Source organism: Pygocentrus nattereri, chromosome 13, assembly GCF_015220715.1.
Source record: "Pygocentrus nattereri isolate fPygNat1 chromosome 13, fPygNat1.pri, whole genome shotgun sequence".
In the NCBI taxonomy this organism is placed as follows: Eukaryota; Metazoa; Chordata; class Actinopteri; order Characiformes; family Serrasalmidae; genus Pygocentrus; species Pygocentrus nattereri.
In genome coordinates this window covers 16,650,948-16,676,808 of record NC_051223.1, presented here as the reverse complement: position 1 = coordinate 16,676,808, position 25,861 = coordinate 16,650,948, and the positions used below count along the sequence as shown (strand labels likewise).

Genomic DNA, 25,861 nt, shown 5'->3' with positions numbered 1-25,861 from the left:
ATATTATTAGCAAGAATAACAATATCACACACATTCATTATAGAGGTTCAGTTTTGTTGCTTACTACAATGGCTTTTTTGACATATAGTAATCAATATCTGACAGTTCTTTGCAACTTAGCTATGTATTTTTTTCAACAAACACCCCACACCAATCTACGGCGCCCCGCTGGTGACATCCTGTATAAATAAAAATAATGCATGGCCACGACTTAGTAAGGCGTGGGAATGAGATGATTAAGTCGTGGCCATGACTTAGTAAAGCGTGGGAACGAGATCCTAATGCGTCGCCATGACTAAGCCGCGATCTTGTTCCCACGCCATACTAAGTCATGGCCACGACTTAATCATCTCATTCGCAAGCCTTACTAAGTTGCGGCCACATATTAGAATCTCGTTCCCACACATCAATAGGGCCACACATTATTTTTATTTATACAGGATGTCACCAGCGTGGCTCCGTAACAATCAAAATTTGCCTGTGTAATTTTTAAAAGTGGGATGGATCTGACCCAAACAAGCAAAACAAACTTACTGACAAGACAAGAGGTTTTAACATTTTGCTTATGTGCCATTTATGCACAGTGCTATATATATATTTAATATGTTTTTCAGCTTTGATGAGGTGAAAGTGTACCTCCAGCAGCACTTGGAGAACATACTACAGAGCAAAATCTTGGATGGTGCTGACAAAGCAGAACTCTATACTTTATACATCAATTGCTTTGAGGTGAGTTAGACATGATTTTTGAAAATTAATTTAGTACTTAAAAAACGATTTTGTTTATTGTATAATTGATGTTTTGTTTTTGTAGGATTCCATGTTTGAGGGAAGGAAGTTGGGCTCTGAGGCAGAGCAGAAGCAGCATCTGCAGGAGGGTAGAAACTTCCTGCGTTTCTTCCTCCACATGGGCAGGGTGGACACAGAGGATGTTTCCATAGAGACCCTGCAGCAGATCGCAAGACTGCGTGTGTACTTGGACATGGGTGCAAAGCTGCTTGCAACAATGCCAGGCAGGGGTTATTTTTTACATATCACTTCATTTTTTATAGATTTGTCATGATATACCATATGAAAATTTTTAGCTATATTAAGAAGATAAGATTAAATGAAAAAAAAATTGCTTAAACGTGGGCACCACATGGAGCAAACTTCATACAATTGTACTGTTATGCCTTTATTAGGGAGCTTGGAGAAACATCAGGAGCAGTTCCTGGCCACAGTGATGGAGCTCTGTGAAGAAAGCAGGAATGACTGGTACAGAGTGTACCTGATCAGAAAGATCTGCAGCCTGCAGGGTGTGGAGGTTGTACAGAACATGCAGAAGGATTTCCAGTGGCTTTTCCCACAGGAGCTCTTAAAGCAGGTAAGCTCCAGACACATGGCATATAGAAAGCACTGAATACTGTCATGTTTAATGTAATAATGAGTTATGCTGTGAATTAAATTTATATTCAGGTTACATTCTGCAAGTTCTGTGTGTGTTTTTTTTTTCAATGAATGAGGCACAATACAGAACAGCCAGTCAGAACAGAGCTCCTATATTTTTTAGTAAAGCTGTGCTTTTTATCTTATGTCTTAAAAGCACAGCAACATAAACAGTTTGTTTAATTCAGAGGAATCTTTAGTCAATATATAATGTATAATGTATAAAAATATAATGTATAAAACCACACAAATGTTACAAGAAGACTTTAAGGGAAAAAATAAAATAAAGAAAAATGTAGTTTATGCACCCTGTAATACTAAATTGACAGTTATGCTGAATACCTTATGTGTTGCAGGAAGACACAGGGGGCCAGATGGACCAATACCTGGTGTATGGTGAAGAATATAAAACTGTACGTGAGGCAGTTGCAAAGGCTGCAATGGAGGGCACAGTGCAGGGCATAGACAAGGCCCTCGAGGTCCGTGAATTTCATACATGGCTTTGGTTAAAAACTAAGATTGGAAAGACTTTTTTATGCTTTTGAAAGCATTTTTAACCATTTTTAAATGTTTTTTTCCTTGATTCATCAACAATGATTTCATGCACTGCACTGTAAAAAGATTCACTGTAAAATTATTTAACAGGTACATTTTACAGTAATTTACTGCACCATATTAACAGTAAATAACAATAAAATCACAACTTTATACTGTGAGTCATTTGAACCACAAGATTACAGTGATGTAGCTGCATTGTCATTAATTTTTCCATAACAACTTTAAAATGCAACTCAGTAGCCGTTAAATAAAAATCATATAAGTAACACATATGTGTGTGTGTGTGTGTGTGTGTGCGTGTATGTATATATCTATATATATATCTATATATATATATAGATATATATATGTATATATATATATATATATATATATATATATATATATATATATATATATATATATAATATTGTGAAATCCTAGCAATAATTAACAGTGTGTATGCTGTGTCATTTCTTCTAGAAGTGTACATGTGCTCCAAGGAGAAAGGCCTTCTACCTTCTTCTTGCCCTTTTCAGAGAAGTTACCATTCTCTTTCGAGCGACCAGTCAGGTCCTCCACCGCAAACCAGAGGTAGGAGCCTTTGCAAATATTTCTACCTCACTTTGTGTAAATGACCATTAATTATTCATGAGAATGATTTCAAATTTGATTTCACATTTGTGATATTCAGTAAATACCTAACCCTTTGTTTCAGTGTCAAATGACAAAAAAATACTTCTAAGTGTTCTAAATATGAGCAATTAGACATACACTGTAATGCCTGTGATGATGATTTTCAATCATTTCTAGAAAAGGCAACCTCTTGAGGACTTCATCCATGGCTCGCAGTACTTGGTCACCAATGAGATGAAGGTGTTTGCTGAAGCTCTGGTGAACAACAGACTGGGTGTTCTGAGCGTTCATCAGCATCGCTCTAACACAGAGCACACCCTGGTAGAGCTGGCTGTCCACCTGAAGGCTGTGCTGCTGTGCGGATCCGAACAAGTGCTGACTCCCCTTTTACAGCTCGGCCTGGACCCTTCCACCATGCAGGTAAGTCTGATGTCCAGCTTTTTCCCATATTGTACATAATTTATGAACATTAATTCATATTCAGAGCTTTTGCTTTTTGTCTCATCATACAGGCAGCATTTATACCCACCATGCCTGAGGACATGCTGGCTGTAGCACAAAAGGCTCTTGGCAACACGTGGTATAGTAAGTGAAGCAATAGACATTTCTAACCATTTGTGTCATGTGATGTCATTAAAATGGTTTCAGCAACTGCATGTCCTGTTTTCTAATGAGTTTAAACTGATGAATGTCAATATGTATTATTTCTTACCTTCCTGTAGCCTGTCCCAATGGTCACCCTTGTGTTGTTGACAAGGTAAGCCTCAGCTTTCTCACTGAGTGCCATACTGTATTCTTTGAAGTCACTAGGCCATTCTTTAGAGATCACATTAAGTGGCTTTACCAATATCTGAAAGAACAAATACATATGGTGAAAATATGCAGACATTTAAAAAATGCCGTGTTTTAGTCCAAAATACATTCCAAACAATGTAAGTACTTTATAATAATAATAATAATAATAATAATAATAATAAATTTAATTTAAAAGCGCGTTTCTCGACACTCAAGGACACTGTACAAAATGTAGGGTTATAAGAAAAAAAAAAGCCGGAGAAGTTCAGCAGCGGTGTATTGGAACAGACCTGTCGCAGGTTCGCAGAAGAGCGACAGGACAATCCAAACAATCGCAAACCAGGTAAACAACTGGCTCGCCCACATTGTAGAGCACCAGATAGATAACGTGTTGATGAGACGACACTACATTCCCAAACTTTGTTGAACATAGAGAGACAAGTCCACCGATACTGGAGAGTATATGCACCAAAAAGTATCGCAAAGCAAAACAAAACACCGGCGAGTAGCGGCAGCCCAACGCACACAGCGTACACTCAAACCAGAAGTCATTAAGGTTAAGCCTGTTAAGCCTGTTCTGACAGCCTTTAGGATACTTTGCCTAAATGCCAAGATCCTAACGAATCAATTAAAGCATAAAGGCAAAAAGACTTTACAAATAGAAGGGTGTCCACACTTTTCCCACTTGGAAAAATTATTTAATTTTTTCTATAAGAAAAAAAAGTGGATATCACAATGACAGTGCCAGTTGATTATTGATATTCTTACAAACATTTTTTGTATTGAAAGTAATGTAAAAATATTCAATTTAGATGAGAGATTAACTACTTTAATATGTATACATTTGCATATTTTTAAAAACCAAAAATGTGCTATTTCCTACAGTGTGGCAGGCCAATGCAGAAGGGCAGATGTCTGGAGTGTGGGGCTGTGGTGGGAGGGCAGAATCATATGGCTGTACATGGTTTCAATCAAGTGAGACAGCAGTAAGTCAAATGAAACTAATATGAAGCTTTCATGATGACAAATGTAAAACAACTCAAGATGGATGTTTTAAGACATGAAGAGGAAAAATTAAATGTATTTTACAGGGGCGATCGTACCCAGACGGGCCATATTCTAGGAGACCCACAAAGAAGAGATAACCCAGATGCCCTGGACACCAAAAGCTTGTCTCTAACTCCTTTTACATTGATCAGAATAATGACCCATCTAACCATGCTGCTGGGCTCTTCAGAAGAAGCTCAGGTATGTTCAGCATCCAGATTGAGGTTTTTATCATATAGCCATTATTTCCAGCCCTGTTTCTGGACTACCTGAATACTTTCCTGCATACTTTAGCATATACTTGCTTTAATGCCTAATCAAACAAGTCATTTAGATCTGGTTGAGGAACAACAGCAATTTTTTTATATTAATAATTAATAACTGTCACAAAGCTCATTTTGCTTTCTCTTTAAAACACAGTCCCAGTTTATAGCACAGATCATCCGGCCTCCAGTGCAAGACCCCTGTGAGTTTTTGATACGGCATCTGGTGAAGGACTTGGAGCATCTAGGACGGGCTGTAGGAAAAGGAGTGGATGACACAGTTACTACTGTTCATTTGATGCTCAGCTGGGCTCTGGAGCCTCCTAAGAGCGTTAACTGTAAGTCCTGTGATACACTATTTTAGCTTCCCTGTTTTAGTGCTTAAGGCGTGACACTAAATGTGAGGATAATTTTTTAAAACAATACATATCACAATCCATTTTTGCTAGTTGATTACTAATATCCTAACTTTTTTTGTATTGCAAATTATGTAAAAATATTCAATTTATATATGAAAACAATGTCTACCTTAATTTCAATACATTTGCACATTTTCAAAAACCAAAAATGTTAATCACAATTGTTTGAGAATTAAAGGGGAAAGAATTTCAAAGAACAAATATTTTGTGTTATTATCATAAAATCATTGTTAGAAAATATTTTACAGGTCTTTTAGTAGAACAAAAAAACTCCAATAAATAGTAAATCCAGCTAAGAGCAATATTTTTTGTATTCGCTCTGTAAAATCCTTAGCGATTACAGATAGGGATGAACATGTGAAATTTCATGAAGGCAGGTTTTCTAGGAGCTGAGATTTTTGGTACAGAATGTAGAGCAAAGCTGATTTTGGAAAAAAATAAATGGTCAGAACGGCATCAGCCAGTGAGATCTCAGGTAACATGCACCATTTATTTGAATGTTACCAAAATACCAAAGGAAATAATCACGTTTGGATGTTTTGATTTAGATTCTAAAAAAAACGAGCAAATTTAGTGATATATGACACAGAATGAATCTGTGAAGTGTGGGCAGAGCTATGCCTTCATTAAAGTTACTAACTTTTGGAAAATACTGTTAGACATGACAGGACGTGTCAACGTGAATTCAATACACTGAAATAAACATATTTCTGTTGAGTGCTGCTGTGAAATGCTCATTTCTGCTTTTAGTGTCATAGAAACACTCTATTGCCATTGTGACTGCATAAACACTGTGGCAAATAAATATTGTCACTCTAGGGCCTGCTGGCTATGATAACACCCTCTCAACTAAGGAGGCCAGGAATGCGTGGGAGACCACCTTGGCTCATAACGTTATCACATCCAAACTGAAGGTAAGTCTAGTCCACTAATCCTTTTGCTTATTGTTCAATTATTTATCCTAAGACTTATTATTCAGTAACTATTATCAATTATTTGTAAGTTTTGTAGTTATAAGAGTGAGAAAATAAAGTGTGGACTCACATGCAGAGTTTGAGTACAAAGAAAGTTCTGAAATTGCTTTTGATTGAAATTTTATGTTTACTCTTTAAACAATTTTACATCAGATTTAAAGGATTTTTGTCTGTTTAACAGAAATTGGAGCATAAACTGAAAAAGGTGACCACTTGCATGAGGGGGGATTCCCGCGTGTCCTCTAACCCCATCCTGAAGGTGATGTATGGTGACCCGCGTGTGTTCCTGTCCTCCCTGCCGCAGCAGTCTGTTCTCCACAGCTCTGCTGTGTGGAGCTGCAGGGAGAAAGGCTCTTTACTCAGTCTCACACACATCGTTGAGCAGAATGATGGCAAAGACAACTTCCCTCTACTCTGGAGGTTCTTGCAGAAGGTTATTTATATTTTGATTTCTGTAGATGTCTTATGATATGTCTTATTTCACTGTAATCAGGTTTATTTGCGTTTATTTTAATGTTTAATAGTATTTTTTCACTGAGAAGACATACTTAACAGTTGGCATGGGAGCCAAAGACTTTAACACGTTATTGTATGTCTCATGCTCATGGATGTTATGCATAGTTTTGTTTTAGCCCTATTTTTTCCAAAGTTTGTCACTATCAGTGAATTAGACTATGCATTCAGACTGAACAGAGAGTTTGTCTTGTTTCTTTCTGTTTTACTGTGAAGGAAGCAGAGTTCAGACTGGTCAGATTCCTTCCAGACATGCTGGCTTTGCAGAGAAAACTGGTTAAGAAGTTTCAAAATCTCCCTGATTTGTGCAGTGGCACAATTAGGGATTTCATTGACAAACAAAGTTCAGGTAAATAATAAATAGTGCTTCATGTTAGACTCAAATTTGACTGAAATGTCAAATGTTGCTGCTGTGTGAATGTTAACATGTTGTATGCCAACAGCATCTCAAAAGAGCTGGTATGAGAAGCGCATTCACATCTTCCTGAGTTCATGGAACCAGCTAAGAACTTCTTTGGCCACTTGTAAGTATTATCACATAACACACATACAACCGAAGAAAATAAGTGGAAAATACTTTGAGATTCCAACAGCCTGCATAATTCAGTTACCAGGACACAAAGTCATTCAAAGTCATTCAGAGTGGTTTGATGTGTTGTTGTAGAGAAATTCAGGTTTCTTTACTGTGGTGGTTATAGGAACCAGTGATCACAAGGTCTAGAAAGCAAAAATAGCCATTTTATTTGGCATCAACCAGCAAACCTGCATGTCTTCCTAGTTTTATATGTCATGTAGGTAATGACAGAATTGTGATAAACTGTGTGTGTGTGTGGCTGTGCAGATGAGGTGAATGTGCCAGAAGATTACTGCAGTGTGGATCTGGATGAGGGCAGTGAGCTGCAAGTGCTGGTTCCTCGGAGGCAGGGGCCAGGACTGTGTGCTACTGCCCTGCTCAGCTACCTGGTCTCTCTGCATAACCAATTGGTCAGCGCAGCAGGCAAACACACAGGAGAGGACAGCAGGTGGTGACATATAAGATACTGGAACACCTTACCTTCTATCTGCGCAGAATGTGATGATTTTAAAATGCAGCAACACTTTGTTTAGTTTTAATATTAATATTTATTTTTAAACTACATGTTTATTATTCAGCTATTCATTTGAAGACTTACTATTCAGCAACCGCTATAAATTATTTAGTAATTGCTGTGAAAGGAACTGCTCTGTGATTCTCTATAAGGACTCTTACAGTTTAAGGGTTAATACACTTTTTGTAGTAGTATATAAGAAAAATGACAGTAAGGCAAGTAAATATAAGTCAAGTAGCAAGACTCCAAGTTTACTGTGTTGGTTTCTATGAGTTTAATGTGTTTAATGTGTTGAAATACTGAGAGAAAACAGTCATTACAATGCATTTCAATTCAAAGAACATGGGTGTGCTAAAATTTGAAAGAATAGCGTGTTGATGCAAAACTGAATGTGCTCTCTGTCGTGTGCCATTAATCAGCTACATGGTAAGCCTGGCTGAAGTGAGCGAGCTGCATGTGATCCAGTACGAGGTGGACCGAGACCTGCTCCCCCTGGTGCTGGCGAACTGCCAGTACAGTGTGGAGCGTGGCCGGGAGACTATGTCTGAGTATGATCTGCCCAAGATCCAGCAGCAGATCCTCACACGCTTCTTACAAGGCAAACCCTGCATCACACTGACTGTAAGTGAAAATCAGTTTCCAATACAATGCAAACAACTGGTAGTGTGGCGACTTGATTTTCCAAGTTGACAAGGTCCATTCAAGTGCACCATGAGTCCTGATTTAGGGGTCAGTTTTGTATTGTCTTCTGCCAAGTTTTTTGCATGATAAATGCTCATAGTCTGTGTATCGTAGTCCACAGGGGTGTAAAGAGTACTGATCAAGTACAAGTACTGTAGTGATAATTTAGTGATAATTTATTCAAGTACAAGTAAAAGTATTTGTATATAAAATTACTCAAGGAAGAGTAAATGAGTAGTTCATTAAAAAAACAAAAGTACTGAATGATTTAGTTACTTTTTTGTATTTCTACTGTCACAACCTGAACGTATTTGTGAGCTGACTCGGCTACATCACTTATAATCTGTACAGAAAAAACTAAAGATGAAGTTCTGAGAGCTGAGACTGATCACAGTTCACTCTGCAAGTGCACATCTACACACTTTCATGTGAGCTGTGTAAGGAACAAGGTTTAAATTAAACTACATACATTTCATGGTTAGATGAATACATAAAGTACTTTAGAATCCCTGAAAGATGGTGCAGAGGCTGTTACTGTTTAATTAAGTTCATTTAAGAGGAAAAAGAAAGAAAGAGAAGAGAGAGCGAGAGGAAGAGAGAGACAAAAAGAGAGAAGGGGGAGGAAGAGAGAGACAGAGAGAGAAGAAGAGAGAGAGAAAGAGGAAGAGAGAAAGAGGAACAGAGAGAGGAAGAGAGAGAAGGAGAGAGAGAGAGACAGAAAGAGGAAGAGAGAGAGAGAGAGAAAGACAGAGAAAGGAAGAGAGAGAAAGAGGGAGAGAGAGAGGGAGTGGAAGTGGGGACATGGGAAGGGATCAGATCAGGCCAGTCAGCTAAAAGAATGACAGCACGACAGAATCACTGTCAAGAGATGATGAAGAACCTGTATTAGACTAGATTTCTTGTATCTCTAAAACAGAAGCTAAATTAGGCTGTATTTTAAATGGGTAAACTGTGTGCTGTGGGAGACACCTGTTAACTAAAGCAGCTGACAGGCACTGTAATAAAATATACACAAGAGATTTTAAGTTTAATAAACAGAATCATTATAAAGAAGAAACCCGTAAACACGGCACCTGTTCAGCTTGGATCAGCTAGCTCAGCTAACGCTGCCTCAGGCTGGAGTGGAGTTGTGAGACCAAATCTCAGCAGGTTTCATGTTTGGCTGCTGATAATAATGGTCTATTCCTCGTGTGTGCTGGTCAAGTTCTTCTCCTTCTCCACTAAACTGGACATCTCTGTAATGTTCTTCCTGTTGGACCAGCTGTTTTTTGATCAGTGAATCTTTTAAATTTAACCAAGTGTCATTCGTATTGGTGTCTGAGCTGATTCAGTCATAATTTATTTTTACTCTGTAATGTTATGAAAATGAAAAGCAAAGTAAAAGTATTTAATAAAAAATTAACTCAAGTAAGAGTAAAAGTACTATGATTTAATTCTACTCAAAAAAATACTATTAAAGGAGAGAGAGAAAGAGGAAGAGAGAAAGAGGAACAGAGAGAGGAAGAGAGAGAAGGAGAGAGAGAGAGACAGAAAGAGGAAGAGAGAGAGAGAGAGAAAGACAGAGAAAGGAAGAGAGAGAAAGAGGGAGAGAGAGAGGGAGTGGAAGTGGGGACATGGGAAGGGATCAGATCAGGCCAGTCAGCTAAAAGAATGACAGCACGACAGAATCACTGTCAAGAGATGATGAAGAACCTGTATTAGACTAGATTTCTTGTATCTCTAAAACAGAAGCTAAATTAGGCTGTATTTTAAATGGGTAAACTGTGTGCTGTGGGAGACACCTGTTAACTAAAGCAGCTGACAGGCACTGTAATAAAATATACACAAGAGATTTTAAGTTTAATAAACAGAATCATTATAAAGAAGAAACCCGTAAACACGGCACCTGTTCAGCTTGGATCAGCTAGCTCAGCTAACGCTGCCTCAGGCTGGAGTGGAGTTGTGAGACCAAATCTCAGCAGGTTTCATGTTTGGCTGCTGATAATAATGGTCTATTCCTCGTGTGTGCTGGTCAAGTTCTTCTCCTTCTCCACTAAACTGGACATCTCTGTAATGTTCTTCCTGTTGGACCAGCTGTTTTTTGATCAGTGAATCTTTTAAATTTAACCAAGTGTCATTCGTATTGGTGTCTGAGCTGATTCAGTCATAATTTATTTTTACTCTGTAATGTTATGAAAATGAAAAGCAAAGTAAAAGTATTTAATAAAAAATTAACTCAAGTAAGAGTAAAAGTACTATGATTTAATTCTACTCAAAAAAATACTATTAAAGGGAAAACTACTTCATTACAGTAACGAGAGTAAATGTAATTCATTACTTACACCGCTGGTAGTCCAGTCACATACAGTTACACAAAGACCACTACAAACAATGTATCATTGCCTGCCACTTTACACTGTCATGAGTATTTGGTTTAAGAATAAATCTTACTTTTCATTACAGGGAATCCCAACTCTAGTCCGCAGACAAGACAGAAATTATGAAAACATTTTCAAAGACATAAGAGAAAAAGTGGCTCAGGTAAGAAACTGTAATAGCAGCGTCCACATCAACTGTAGAGTCATGCTATTCTCCAATGCTTGTCAAATCAGTTTTACTTTTAAATAAAAGCACTGAGATGTGGGGATGTATGTGTGTTTGTTAGGAGCCCCTGACTTCTCTGAGCTCCTCTGCGCTCGTGACAGAGCTGCAGTCTCTCAGTGACGTCTGTGAGTCACTGGAGGCCCTTGAGGTCACTCTGGGCTTCCTGTCCATGACTGGAGAAGATGAAAACATGCCTCTGGAGAAGTATCTGGAGGAGAAATTGCAAATGGGCAGCCACACTGCTCCTCATATCCTGAAGGTCAGTCCGCATTAGGATGTGGTATATTCATTGTTCATGAGTATCTACAGGGCTTTTCAAAGCATTCTGATTGACAGTATCATCATTGATGTTTGAAAAAAAAGAGGTGTTTCATTGAAATAAATATGTCTAAAACATGCATTTTTAGCCACATGATGGAGACAATTCTACAGTGAGGAAAAAAATTATTTGGTTTATTTATTTTTATTTTTTATTTGAATCTGTTCTTGTGCATTCTCAAATACTCACATTTGTATTTGGTCTTTTTGCCAAAAATGCACTGATAATGGTTGTTTTGATCCAACTATGTCTCATTGAGCATGGAGCAAGGAAATTAACAGGCTGCCAATATACAAAGTTAACACTTGATACTAACAGGCCCCCATATAAACAGAATCTTAATCGTTATCAAATAGTTTGCTAACAAGAGTTAATAATTATATAATTGCTACCTGTGCATGAAGTGCTACAATTTGAATTCTTAACCATTAACATTGTGACATACAGTTAAAGCACTGTAAATGTAAAATGTGCATGTATTATAATTAAGCGTGATAAATAATTTGATATGTACTTACAAATACATCTATAATAGAAATCCAGTTAATGAGAATTAATGTTTATAAAGTATATTGTCACAGTCCATAGTGCCTTAACATTTAATGTGAGATAAAAACTGCCTTAACTTTTAATGTGAGATAATGTAGATGTTTTCTTCTTTCATATCACCTAACATTAGCATACAATTAAAAGAGAATTTCACTGATTTTTCAAAATGTCTGCACAGCTAAATGGTTAAGATGGTGAACAACGTCATTCAGAGTGGTTTGATGTAAAATGTACTATTCTAGAGAAACTTTACGATACACAACAGTCCATAGCAGTGGTGATAAGAACCAGACATTTAAAGAGTTTAATGCCTGTAAAAGCTACAACTATTTTATGAAATGGTTAGCCTGATACCTGAAACATTGTTTGCAATGCATTGTTTGTAGATAACGTTTTGGCCTAAAATGTATTTTCTAAAATTGGATGGTTGGTTAGTGTAGTGGTTAACACCTCTGCCTTCTACGCTGTAGACGGGGGTTCAATCCCCCACCAGGGCAAGCACCCTACACTATACCAATAAGGGTCCTTGGGCAAGACTCCTAACACCACTTTGGCCTACCTGTGTAAAATGATCAAACCGTAAGTTGCTCTGGATAAGAGCATCAGCCAAATGCTGTAAATGTAAACATGTGCCTAAAATTGATTCATGGCAAAGATAGGCATGTAGGAAAAGTAGTATTCAGATTTACCTCTATTTTATCTTCATCAACATGAAATATACAATTTTTGAAGACATGTATTAGCTCACTGTACATTAAGTAGAGCAGAGAGAAAGCTATGTTTACATTGTACATGTTTCCCTGGTTCCATCCACCACTACTGAGTCAGTTTCTTTACAATGCGATTTCATTTCACTCTGAATGAATTTGTTAACATCTCATAGATTGAATTTCTGAAAAATATGTGGGATTCACTTATAAGTTCAAGTTGGTAAAGTTGACAGTGGCCATCTGAATATAAAAATAAAAGCTTTTGTCAGAATAATACTGTCAAATTGGCCAAGAGTATTTCAGTGTTATTATTGGGTTTTATTCATTATGGTTAAAATTGGTGTAATTAGAAATTATTTTATGAATATTTCTGGGTATTTAATGGGTTATATTGTGTTTTATGTTGCTGTTATCTAATCCTGCATGATGTCTGAAGATTCTGGGCAGATGCTGTCTGAAGCACTGTGTTGCTTTGTGGCAACTGCTCACCTCCCTCAAGTCTGAGCATATGCTTCGCCTTAAAAGGGTAATGAATACCTCTATAATACAACAGCAGAAGTTTTGAAATACCAGCTGGCTCATACATCAAATAATTTGTGTTCATGCATTCACTTTTATTGTGACCATTCCTGTCTCAGGACCCATTTTCAGGAATCCCAGCAGAGTACCAGCATGCACTAGGGGAAGAGGAGAAAAATCTGCTGACTGGCTTTCTGTCTAAGTGCAGTGTGGACACCTGGCTGCTTGAAATGCACGAGTTCCTGATGTTGAAGCTGAAGAGCCAGCGAGCTTCAGATACCTTCAGACCAGACTGGAGGTGAGAATGGAAGCTAAATGGAGAAGAGTTTACCGAACATGGCCTTCAACATGATGTTTTGGTTCATGATGCTTGCAATTCTTAACTTGTTCCCTTTTTATTTCTTGCTTATCAGCCTTAAAGAAACCCTGGCCTCCTACATGGAACGCAAAAATCTAGATGTTCCTCTAGATGTGGAGGAGGCGTTCCCAGACCAGGTCCAGTTGTCCCAGCTGGTGGAAACCTGGAAGTTTACTGTGACCCACAAACAGCAAAGATAAAGGACCAAAGATAAAGACACAATAATGACATTCCATTTAAGATCAACTGTGGTTTTATGCACAGCCCAATCAGGCATAACTTTTCAGATTATGTGCACTTTAACATAAGATTTATCTTTTTTCTTTTTATAATTTGTTATTGTTTTCTGTATGAAAAACTGACCCCAGGGAACAGTGTATATTTTGTATTTGTTCCAAAAAAATCTTTCTCTTTATATATGTGTGTATGGGTTTTTTTTGTGTTTGATTTGACTTTTTGCAAAAGTTTTGGATTCTTTCATTTCAGTGATTTCATAGCCATCGAAATAGCTACTCTGAGAATTATTGAAGAGCAGGCAGAGAAATTTTATGTTTGATGTGCATTTATACCACTGGATGGAGCTGTGGGCTTTTGAGCACGGATTCTATCACCTTTATAAACATTACCATGTCCATTTAATCTGTGTATTTATGAGTGATTTGCCTGGCTCTTTAATGTTATCCTCATCATTCCAGATCAATAAACTGAAATGCATTTTTTCATATTAATGAAAGTTGTGCAAAGAAAGTATATGTGGACTCCTTTCTTCCTTTATAGCAAATCAAGGACTCCTTTAGAATCTGTGTTCCTCAGGGCACCAAAAGAGACAATTGTCTACACACAATGCGGGCCTGGGTGCTGTCTGTTGCCCCTCTGCTCAGGGTCTTCTGTGAGGCAGGATGAGTCACCACATGGCCAAAACAAAAGCTTCACCACAGATGTCCTGTCAGACCACACTGAAGGGAGCTTTGTCTAGCATGTCTGCATTAGACTGACATCACACTGATATGTGTTTTTACCCTCCTTTCTGTGTCCAAGGTAACAGTTTATAAAGACATAGGTGGTTTCCTAGACACAGACTGAGAATAAACTTCTTTGTACAACAAAATCATAACGCATCTCCTTTCATTATGAGCTGAGGTTAAAGCATCATCAGAAATTGCTTTGGACACTCTAGCCTTTAGAGTGTGTCACCTATCTGTTCTCAGTGATAATCACAGCACATTCAGTAAGAATGGTCAATTAGTGAAATACTAAGCTAAACCATTCAGCAGCACTTTACTGCAGGTAGTGTTCATAAGGCTATCTGCCCCAGTCCACTGTAAGGGCTATTGTAAATTCATAAGATCTGCCCCAGTCCACTGTAAGGGCTATTGTAGTGGAATGAACGAGTCTAGGAGCAACAACTCGGCAATTAAGCGGTAGACTATGCAAACTCACAGAGCAGGACCATTGAGAGCCATAGTGCGTAGTACATAAAAACCTATCCTCTGTTGCATCACTTACTACAAACTGTTCCAAACTTATTATTGTTAGTTCCAAACTGCCATGCAGCTGCTCACAAGCCCAAGAACACTATGACATATTTAGCATTGGCTGGAGTGGTGTAAAGCACACTGCCACTAGACTCTGGAGTGAATAATTATGCTTTATTATCTGGCAGTGTGATGGACAAATCTGGGTTTGGTGGATGCAGGAAGCACACTGCCTACTGGAATGCATTGTGCTAACAGTAAAGTTTGGTGGAGGAGCGATAATGGACTGGGGCTGTTTTTCTAGGCCCCTTAGTTCCAGCTTCCAACTTTGTGGAAACAGTTTGGAGAAGGCCCTTTCCTGTTCCATGACTGCACCCCCTGCACAAACTGAGATCATTAAAGACATGATCTGATGAATTGTGAAGGAACTCCAGTGGCCTGCACAGAGCCCTGACTTCAACTCCATAATAATGTCTGTGGTTTGTAATGGGATGTCCAGCGACCTCTCATAGTACGTACATACATTTGGTCAAATAGTGTAGATGGTATCTCAACTTGATATGAAAGGCACTTTAATGACAAATGATATCCAAAGGAGTTGTATTTATAAATGTTTGTATAGGACTCGTCATCAAGGGTTTGTGTAGGTGCCAAGTAGCCCCACAGTGAAGTGTTATCAATCATTCTGTGTGTATCATCCTGGTTATGACATTATAAATTATTTCTCTTGCAATTCTCCATCATCTGTACTAATAAGAATGCAATTATTTTCATAAACATAATTATCATGCTATTCACTCGCTTTAAAAGTTATTGGCCATCTATTTAATCTGCTACCTTGATAACAGATCTCTAATAGGTTAATACTAGCACATTAAGATACCATCTGCACCACACACATGTGAGCGTGAGAGTAATGGCACCTGTAAGCTGAGTTCACAAGGTGAACCAGGACAAAGCTGCTGTTTGAGCTCCACTGCTTCAGCAGGCACAAAAATATAATGCTTCTTTAGCACATGTGGAACACAAAAATGCATAGAAGCCAGCAAGGAAGATGGAATCTTTTCAGTCATGCAAAATTAGCCCATCCTGCCACGATGTGATTACGCCGCTTGATTGCAATGTCCCCAGTTCATCCTGCCACCTGTGAGTATGTGCAAATGTGGGTCTCCTCTTTGCCTGTATCTGTTATGCCAGAGATGATGATTCCTTTTTAGGGGTCAATAAGGTATTACCAGAACCATCACCATATCCATCCATCCATCCATCCATCCATCCATCCATCCATGGATGGAGGGATGGATGGATGGATGGTATTACCAGAACCATCACCATAGCTACCCATAATTCGCCTTTCATCATGCCTAGTTGAACATACAAGTTCAATTTGACAGCTGCTATCATAGAGGATAAAAGAACATGCAAATGAGTGTCATATTCTGTCCATATAAAAAAGCTTATTATTAACACTCTTGTACACATAAATATATTTTTAGCAAGGGAAGCAGGAACACATGCTCTTATTTCTTTGTTAGCAACCAAACCCCTTGAAAAATAAAAGTAAAGACATTAATTATCAGTTATGGATTGCTGCAGCACCTTTTCTTGTATGATAATATAAACCCTACATTACAAATGAATAGGAAAACCTTTAATATTCAGTGTCCTCAGGTCTGCAAGTGAACATGTTCTCTGTGAATAAAGGCACATGTCATTTGAAAAGCTTCAGCACTGTCCGTGCTGGTCAGTTTGATATTTTTTCTCAGTCCATGCAAGACGTTGATGGGAGATATTCACTTGAAAGAGAATGCTATTTGTGGTGCACTTATTGCAAGCGCCGTAAAAAGGTGGCACATTTGTAGCCTTTCTGATGTGCTTTGCAAGCACTATTAAAAGAAGACAACTTTATTTGTGTCCATACGGCATCGAATCCTCCCAAAGCACACCATGATGACCCCGAATTGATTGATGGTGGCTATTATGCAGCCTGACTCTCAGCTGTGGGTTGAAGGTGATGCTTGAAAACAGCTCAGTAAAGATGAGAAATGCCTCTGTCTGAGCATGGCATAGAAGCAAGCACATGCTCCATGAAGGTCTTCCACAATCATAATCATTATCATTTGTAGTTATTTAGAGTGATCTGAATCAGTACTTTGACTGGCAGATATCTTACCAAACACAGAGGCATTCTAACATTCCATTCCTTCATTTAATATTGTTTGTCCTGTTATGAAATATTCTGCAGCACAGGATTACAATCCTCAGCCTCATCAGTTTGACACAATTCATGATTTTGTATTTTCATCTATCAGTGTGTTTACATGCACTGAATAATCCATTAACTGCAGAAAATCAGATTTTGACACTAATCCAGTCAACATGTTTATATACACTTGAGTAATCAGATAAAGAGAAACTCTAGATCTACATGAGTCAGGCAGTAATTGGATTTCTACTTTTGCAACCAGCTATGAAACCCAGAGAAGAAGACATAAACCTAACATAAAATCAAACTTCATGCCATGGCCTTTAAAAAAAAAATTTAACTGAAAATATGAACATAAAACATCTAGAAAATAAGAAATATTTAAATCATTTATTGTATCGAGAATGCAGTTGCTTTAAAGCAACAGTTAAACAAAGAAGTAAATGAATGCATTTTTCTCAAAACTTGCTAACACTGAATGACATACTGTTATTTCTAAAAATGGACAGAAGTATCCAGGCCTTAAGATGATTGCTTCACTATTTTTAAGTTATTCAGTCCATTTTTATAGATAACTGCTTGTCACACAATTTTAGAAACCGCATAATACATTTATTTGCAGTTACTGAACAACTCGATGTAGCTTGCAGCCAGTTTGGAACAATACAGGCACATAGTTTGCACAATACTAACTGTTCCAATATGTTTCAACTACTTGTTAGCTACAGCAGCAAAATATTTGATAGAAATTTAACTTTTCTTTTGATCCTTCATAAAGCACAATAAAAAAACATTGACATTTTAATTCTTCATTTCTTGAGCAGAGGAACACCTGAGGCAAAAGCATGTGCCAAAAGAAAACGTACACTAATAGTGGTAATCAGTCATTTTTCTCACTCTCAGTACTGAATATGTGTGACCTGAATGTATGCAGGATCGTGCATGCGGCAAAACAATCATTTCCATGAGGAAGAAAAGGTGTTGAAAAGCTCTGAGACCATGCCTAAGACCCTAAAAAAAGACTGTGAATCACAGGACTGTGGGAAGGATATTTTACTTTTTTCAATCTTATGTTTATTTTATTAAAATAAATGATTGAACATTTCATACAATAATAATGCTTCTGAAACTTTAACAAATGTTTTAGTAGTGATTGTTGTAGTGAGTGAGTAGTGGCAATTTTAGCCCATTTTGAGCAGAACTCAAAAACACTAGCCAGAACATGCCAAGCAAATCAATTTGCAACAGTTGTACACACATAGAATCAATATTAAAAAAACAAAACAAACAAAAAAAAAAAAACAAGAATGATTTAGTTGTTAAGGTGTTTCAGTAGTGACAATTCTTAATGGTACGAATGGTCAGATTTTGGGACACATTTGCTTCAAATCAATGGGACCTAACTGCTCACCATGTGGCCATGGGATGCAGTCTCACGTCTGCTCTAAAATGCAGGGGTGTGGCTAACACAAGGCTCCACATATAGACTGAAACTCTTTGTTTGGTAGTGACATGAAAACTGTATGGGACCTCAATTTTTAAACTTTTTTTTTGTCATTATTATTTAAAAATTTAAATTCATGATGAATCTAAATGTTTCAGCTTCACCTTAAAATAAGTCAGAATTATATTTTTAAAAACAGAAATATTAGTGTTATATTGTTAATGTTATATTCACAAGTTGGAATTTAGAGGTTAGGGTTTAGGACAGCTACCTCCCAAAAGAAAGCCTCATGAATTTATATATATTTAGCTTATTACTATCTCAGTTAATGCCTTGGGCTTAACAATAAATCATAACATAATTCCATCAAAAAGCTGTTTTTTTTTACTGTGGGATCACAGGGAACTAATTCAATAGAATGTATATTTTACCTGACTTTTCCAGTCCAAACCAGACTGAGCTAGCTTTATTGAAGTACCAAAGATTCAAACATGATCGCCACATGGTGCCTAGGTCTCATCTAATCAGTGCCACCTAAAGGCTTGATTAAAAAAAAGTTTCATCATATGTAGCCTGTAATGTCTTGTAAAATTGCTTGCCTGGTTTATTCCCTCACAGAAATGCAGGTTTCATGTGTTTTCGATTGTTGAAGGCACTAATTGCAGTCTCCAAAGTTTAAGTGTGCTGTAATTAAAAGCAATAATGATATTGAGTTTCTCCGAACTGTAATTAATGTCTCTAAGGCCACTGTAATTATCAGGCAAAGGGCTGTGTGGGTAGACCTGACATATTCTCATAAAATATTGTTCATAACCAAAAAGTTATGTGGGAGCAGCTGTTAAAACATATTATACACTTAAATAAAGTTGCAACAAGGGTTCTTTGCAGTGATACTAAAGAAGGAACCACTTCAGTAACTTTTCAACTGATGGTTCTTTAAAAGAATACTTCAGTGTTTTCAACCAAATCAGCTGATGCAGCTTTAGCATATGCAACATATGGTCGATTGCCACAGGCAATAATATCATTGGCCTCCAAAAATGGTTTTCCATGTTATGAGCACTTTAATTGCAGTACTGACTGAAAATAAAAGAAATGCAAGGTGGTCTCGGACTTTTGGACAACACTTTAAGTGTAGGAAACATTTAAATTATTGCCCATGTTAATCAACCACATGCTATGGATGCAGCAGGCAGAGACTGAGTTACAGTATTATTTTAAAGAACAATCTGTTTAATGGTTCTTTAGGGAATACATTTATTTTAAGAGTGGATTTAAATATGTAGCCCCCTCTCGTGATCCCTTGTTTCTAAAGCAATTTTCCTTGTCGATAAATTGATAGGTGTCCCTCTGTTTTCTCTCTAAAACCTCTGCTTATCTTCTAGCCAGAAGCAGGTGGCAGCACCTGGTGTCTCCATTGCTGTCATTCCCTGCTGTTTATTTGTCATCTCTTACTGTCTGGCCTTTTTGCTGGATCTGGCCCAAATATTGGGTGATATTTGCCACTCTGTTTGTTATCATCCTTTGCTGTAAGTGAAAACATGAGTCACAGGGGTATATTTAACTTAGGCCTCTTCAGGTCTTTAATTATTTTTTATGTGTTCTGTAAGAGCATGTTTTGGCTTTTGTAGACAAAGTCGTTCATGCATAAGCAGAAATATTAGACAGCCAATAGTAATGAATTGAAAAGAAGTGAAATGACAACGTAGATGGTCTATTCCATCTTATAAACTGAAATTTTCAGATTTTGTTGAAAATTATATATAAAAATCAATTAAGTATACAGACTTTAGATATTTACAAGCATTACCTTATGATCTATTTGAATTCAGAGAATTTATAGACATACAACCTAATTCCCAAAAAGCTGGCACAATATTTAAAAGGCTAATAAAAACAAAAAAGCAGAGATTAATAAATTCTGAAACTGTGCTCTCATAGAACTGCCTGGAAAGTATGCGGTAAATTGGTGTCATTTTTGCTTTCAGACAGCTAAATCAGGTTGTTCTAAATAATACGAATGTCTGGCTCTGTCCTGTGGATCAAAGAGTGTTTCAGCCATGTGGCCCAGCTGTGATGACATTGTCCTTGTATTGAACATATGCCACTGTGGTTCAGTTCTGATTGGAGTGATAATGAGACTGGCACCCGTGATAATCAGCCTATTAGACTATATGACCTATTCACGGTTTGTATTCCCACCAATGCACACTGTGGTGCTCAGGAGATTGCCCACACCCTGCTTATATGGAAGGGAGTGAAACAGATCTTTATCTCTTTTCCTTCCTTCTCATTTCTTTGTTTTTTTTTTCTCTCCCTGGTCTCCAAGAGCAGTAGCTGCTGAACGACAGCAGTGAAGGACACCCACACGTGTTGCAGCAGATCCAGGCCAATTAGCCGCTGACAGTTTCAACGGCAGTGGCGCTGCGTTTGGGACAGTGCAGCACAGTGCGTTACCCTAGAGAATCCAACTCAAAGAGTTCACCACAGCTGAGTGTGTTTGTTTTTCAGACATTTTCAGGATAAAAATATCAATTCTGTTGTAGGAAAAGCAGAGAAAACAGGGATAAGATGTCTTTCCTGGACCTGCCAAGGTAAAGTGCTTTCTACAAAGGATACATGCTTCATTTTTTCTAACTGTAAGAAAAAAAATATTTATTTTAAGTTACTTATTAATTAAAGTTAATTAAATAAATGTTTCAAGTTTTACATTATTACGCATTAAGCACAACATCTGCCCTTTGTGTGAAAATGTGATGCCGAATGGATCAATAGAAACTCTCAAATAGCTTATAATGAACTTTCATTAAAATTAAAGAAAATTTTGCCTTGTATTGTCAAGTTGCCTTTTTGGAGATACTTGGGAGGTTTTAAAACTTTTTGATTTGCCATTGTCAGAAAACTAGTTGTATACAATTATTTAAAGAACCTTTTTAAATGGTCCATAATTGTACTATCCACTATTGTCAAAGAGTGTATGGATTTAGAATGAGAAGTGATTGCATGACTGTAGAAGGTGAGAGAACTCTCACAACCGAGGCTGGAGTTCTGGGCAGCTTCTTCTTTAAGCTTAAAGACCTCCTTTTTTGACGAACAAAGATAGGACTGACAGAACGGAATGAGGAGCAGGGAGAAGACAGGGTGATAGCAGGTTTATCAGTTACTGTTTTGTAGATAACAGCTATAGTGATATGTATGACCTCATGTCCTGACAAGGAATGCGTGAGTAAACCTTTTAAGTTTGCTAATATGTTCCTGTCAGTAAGGTCATCATAAAAATGATCATAATCTGAGAAGCGTTATGAATATAGACCCCAATCTGAAAGTCTGACAGGGTCCTGCAACTCCAGCACTCTGAGCAAACGTATCTGTAACTATAAGCTTGGCAGACACATTGGTCCCTGGTGGGTGGGTGGTTAGCTGGCAAGGGCGACACCAGACGGGGTGACAGGTGGAGCTGGACGCCCATCGAGGTTTGTGGGCGAGGTTCTGATGCTCAAGCCTGTTCCACCAAGCCTGGCCAATCAGTGGCATCGCTGAGTCACAGGGGAGGAAGAGAAATCAGGACGAGAAAAGACATATGGCATCTGTTCCCTGTTGAACACTTCTGTCCCACAAAGTCATCTAATCTCCCCTCTCCATTTTCTATCTACGTTCTGTAATTGAAGATTAATCCAGTTATGCCACAAACACGTGTTAGCCTAGGCTCTCTTCCAGATAATATATACTTGCTAAAACTCAAGAAAAAAGTGGCTACCACTTGCACTCTGGTGCAAAGTGAGCTACTCCTCTCCCTATACATACACACACACACACATTATATATATATATATATATATACATATATACACTGCTCAAAAAAATAAAGGGAACACTTAAACAACACAATATATCTCCAAGTAAATCAAACTTCTGTGAAATCAAACTGTCCACTTAGGAAGCAACACTGATTGACAATCAATTTCACTGCTGTTGTGCAAATGGAATAGACAACAGGTGGAACTTATTGCCAATTAGCAAGACACACTCAATAAAGGAGTGGTTCTGCAGGTGGGGACCACAGACCACTTCTCAGTACCTTTCTGCTTTCTGGCTGATGTTTTGGTCACGTTTGAATGTTGGTGGTGCTTTCACACTCATGGTAGCATGAGATGGACTCTACAACCCACACAAGAGGCTCAGGTAGTGCAGCTCATCCAGGATGGCACATCAATGCGAGCTGTGGCAAGAAGGTTTGCTGTGTCTGTCAGCGTAGTGTCCAGAGGCTGGAGGCGCTACCAGGAGACGGGCCAGTACACCAGGAGATGTGGAGGAGGCCGTAGGAGAGCAACAACCCAGCAGCAGGACTGCTACCTCTGCCTTTGTGCAAGGAGGAACAGGAGGAGCACTGCCAGAGCCCTGCAAAATGACCTCCAGCAGGCCACAAATGTGCATGTGTCTGCACAAACGGTTAGAAACCGACTCCATGAGGATGGTATGAGGGCCCAACGTCCACAGATGGGGGTTGTGCTCACAACCCAACACCGTGCAGGATGCTTGGCATTTGCCAGAGAACACCAGGATTGGCAAATTCGCCACTGGCACCCTGTGCTCTTCACAGATGAAAGCAGGTTCACACTGAGGACATGTGACAGACGTGACAGAGTCTGGAGACGCCGTGGAGAGCGATCTGCTGCCTGCAACATCCTTCAGCATGACCGGTTTGGCAGTGGGTCAGTAATGGTGTGGGGTGGCATTTCTTTGGAGGGCCGCACAGCCCTCCGTGTGCTCGCCAGAGGTAGCCTGACTGCCATTAGGTACTGAGATGAGATCCTCAGACCCCTTTGTGAGACCATATGCTGGTGCGGTTGGCCCTGGGTTCCTCCTAATGCAGGACATTGCTAGACCTCATGTGGCTGGAGTGTGTCAGCAGTTCCTGCAAGATGAAGGCATTGAAGCTATGGACTGGCCCGCCCGTTCCCCAGACCTGAATCCGATTGAGCACATCTGGGACATCATGTCTCGCTCCATCCACCAACGTCACATCACCACAGACTGTCCCAGGAGTTGTTGGATGCTTTAGTCCAGGTCTGGGAGGAGATCCCTCAGGAGACCACCCGTCACCTCATCAGGAGCATGCCCAGGCTTTGTAGGGAAGTCATACAGGCACGTGGAGGCCACACACAATACTGAGCCTCATTTTGACTTGTTTTAAGAACATTACATCAAATTTGGATCAGCCTGTCGTGTGTTTTTCCACTTTAATTTTGTGTGTGACTCCAAATCCAGGCCTCCATTGGTTAATAAATTTGATTTCCATTGATGACTTTTGTGTGATTTTGTTGTCAGCACATTCAACTTTGTACAGAACAAAGTATTCAATGAGAATATTTCATTCATTCAGATCTAGGTTGTGTTATTTGAGTGTTCCCTTTATTTTTTTGAGCTGTGTGTGTGTGTGTGTGTGTGTGTGTGTGTGTGTGTGTGTGTGTGTATGTATATATGTATGTATGTATGTGTATATATATATATGCGCACACACACACGTGGCCACAACTCAATGCATTTAGGCATGTAGAGGTGGTCAATACAACTTGCTGAAGTGCAGACCGAGCATCAGAATGGGGAAGAAAGGTGATTTCAGTGACTTTGAACGTGGCGTGGTTGTTGGTGCCAGACGGGCTGGTCTGAGTATTTCAGAAACTGCTGATCTACTGGGATTTTCATGCACAACCATCTCTAGGATTTACAGAGAATGGTCTGAAAAAGAGTGAGTGGCAGTTGTGTGGACGAAAACGCCTTGTTGATGTGAGAGGTCAGAGGAGAATGGGCAGACTGGTTCGAGATGATAGAGAGGCAACAGTAACTTAAATAACCAAATAAAATCTCTGAGGAATGTTTCCAACACATTGTTGAAACTATACCACAAAGAATTAAGGCAGTTCTGAAGGCAAAACAGGGTCCAGCATTTTACTAGCAAAAGAAAAATAAAGTGGCCAGTAAGTGTGTATTTTTTATATATATATATATATATATATACACATAGTGACTTTTCTATTAAATCTCATGCACCACGTTGCAGGCTAAAACAGACTGGCTGTTGACGTGGATGCGCGTACTGTGTTCACACTGTGTGTTGGCTAAAAATGTCTCCGGCAGCTTGCAGTTTGCCTAAAAGCTAACTTTACCATGTTTTATTTGTATCAACATGACATGATTACAGTCACTGCTAAAAAGCAACCACATACGGAGCGTTAGATTCTCAGCAAAAGTCTGCCATCTGAGGCAAACTGCTCAGTTACCTCAAATGAGAACATATTACTGTTAAACAGTTAGTAGACAAATCACTTCATTCACAATGGCTAAAGGAAGTTTTGAAAGAGCCACCAGATATTTGTGTTGTGGTACACAGTCATCCCTATATGTAGTGGGACACAATGTCACCAGTAGTTTTTGTTACTATACCTTTAAGACAGATGCAAACAAACTGAACTCAAACACTCCTTATAACTTCAATTTAAATGGGTTTGGCTAAACTGATGAAGACCAAATAGGCAGGTAAATAGTGTTTGTGACATCACAGGAGCAATGAATTAAAATTGGATTGTTTTTGCAACTTATTAATGGACTGCATGTACTGGGGAGTGAATGGTACGTTTTAAATGTTAACAATATTTACATCCAACATCAATCTTTTTAGAAAAAAATAGGAAAATTCAGTTTACTAAGAAATGGACATTTTTATTACAAAAAGCTAGACTTCATGACAATATGATAACTGTTGATATAATTTGTTCAGCTAGTTTTATGTTTGTCACTTTATGTTCTCTAGCAGTCCCCCCATCATTTTAATCCCCCTCACTTGTCAGGCCAACATCGAGCTCTATATTCTACCCTAGGGTTCTTTGGGTTGATGCCATAGAAGCACCAATGGTTTTAGCAGAACCTTTGGACAGATGGTTGTAAACGAGATCTGTAAGTGTGAAGAACATTTTTAAAGTTTACAATGGTTCTATAGGTTCTAGAGATCTTTATCAAACACCATAAGGCTTTTCCCACAATCCTACATACAAGCCAAAATCATTAATGAAAATTTTCTGAATTGTATAGCAAGCAAACTACTATAAATCTCACAACCAATGTTAATGTAAGGCCTCTGCCCCTCCCCCTTTCATTCTTTCTCCCTCTGTCTTTCTCCCATTTTCTCTTTCTGGCACCCAGAATATCCATTACAAGTATCCTCTCATTCTTATCAGATTACCGCCCTCTCCCTCCGCTGCCTCCCACGGTTTGGACTGCAGTTTCACGTCACTAAGGAAAGAAGAGTGCACAAGCACT

At 38.5% G+C, this 25,861-nt stretch overlaps 1 protein-coding gene across 2 annotated transcripts in view; it reads left to right on the top strand.

Moving 5' to 3' along the window:
* LOC108424879 (E3 ubiquitin-protein ligase rnf213-alpha-like) overlaps positions 1-14,169 on the top strand; it is a 47,045-nt gene extending 32,876 nt beyond the window's left edge. The window contains exons 45-66 of one of the 2 annotated variants that reach the window (XM_017693155.2): positions 615-729; positions 815-1,013; positions 1,185-1,366; positions 1,785-1,907; positions 2,449-2,559; positions 2,779-3,021; positions 3,114-3,186; positions 3,324-3,358; positions 4,282-4,382; positions 4,488-4,644; positions 4,864-5,044; positions 5,945-6,039; positions 6,281-6,532; positions 6,829-6,961; positions 7,056-7,136; positions 7,454-7,634; positions 8,120-8,321; positions 10,824-10,901; positions 11,026-11,223; positions 12,979-13,068; positions 13,181-13,359; positions 13,475-14,169. In XM_017693155.2, the coding sequence (XP_017548644.2) occupies positions 615-729; positions 815-1,013; positions 1,185-1,366; positions 1,785-1,907; positions 2,449-2,559; positions 2,779-3,021; positions 3,114-3,186; positions 3,324-3,358; positions 4,282-4,382; positions 4,488-4,644; positions 4,864-5,044; positions 5,945-6,039; positions 6,281-6,532; positions 6,829-6,961; positions 7,056-7,136; positions 7,454-7,634; positions 8,120-8,321; positions 10,824-10,901; positions 11,026-11,223; positions 12,979-13,068; positions 13,181-13,359; positions 13,475-13,619 (3,154 nt within the window). In that variant the 3' untranslated portion in view covers positions 13,620-14,169. Of the gene's footprint in view, positions 1-614; positions 730-814; positions 1,020-1,184; positions 1,367-1,784; positions 1,908-2,448; positions 2,560-2,778; positions 3,022-3,113; positions 3,187-3,323; positions 3,359-4,281; positions 4,383-4,487; positions 4,645-4,863; positions 5,045-5,944; positions 6,040-6,280; positions 6,533-6,828; positions 6,962-7,055; positions 7,137-7,453; positions 7,635-8,119; positions 8,322-10,823; positions 10,902-11,025; positions 11,224-12,978; positions 13,069-13,180; positions 13,360-13,474 lie in introns of both variants that reach the window. The other variant, XM_017693154.2, reaches the window with a different exon arrangement.
* The last annotated feature ends 11,692 nt before the right edge of the window (positions 14,170-25,861 follow it).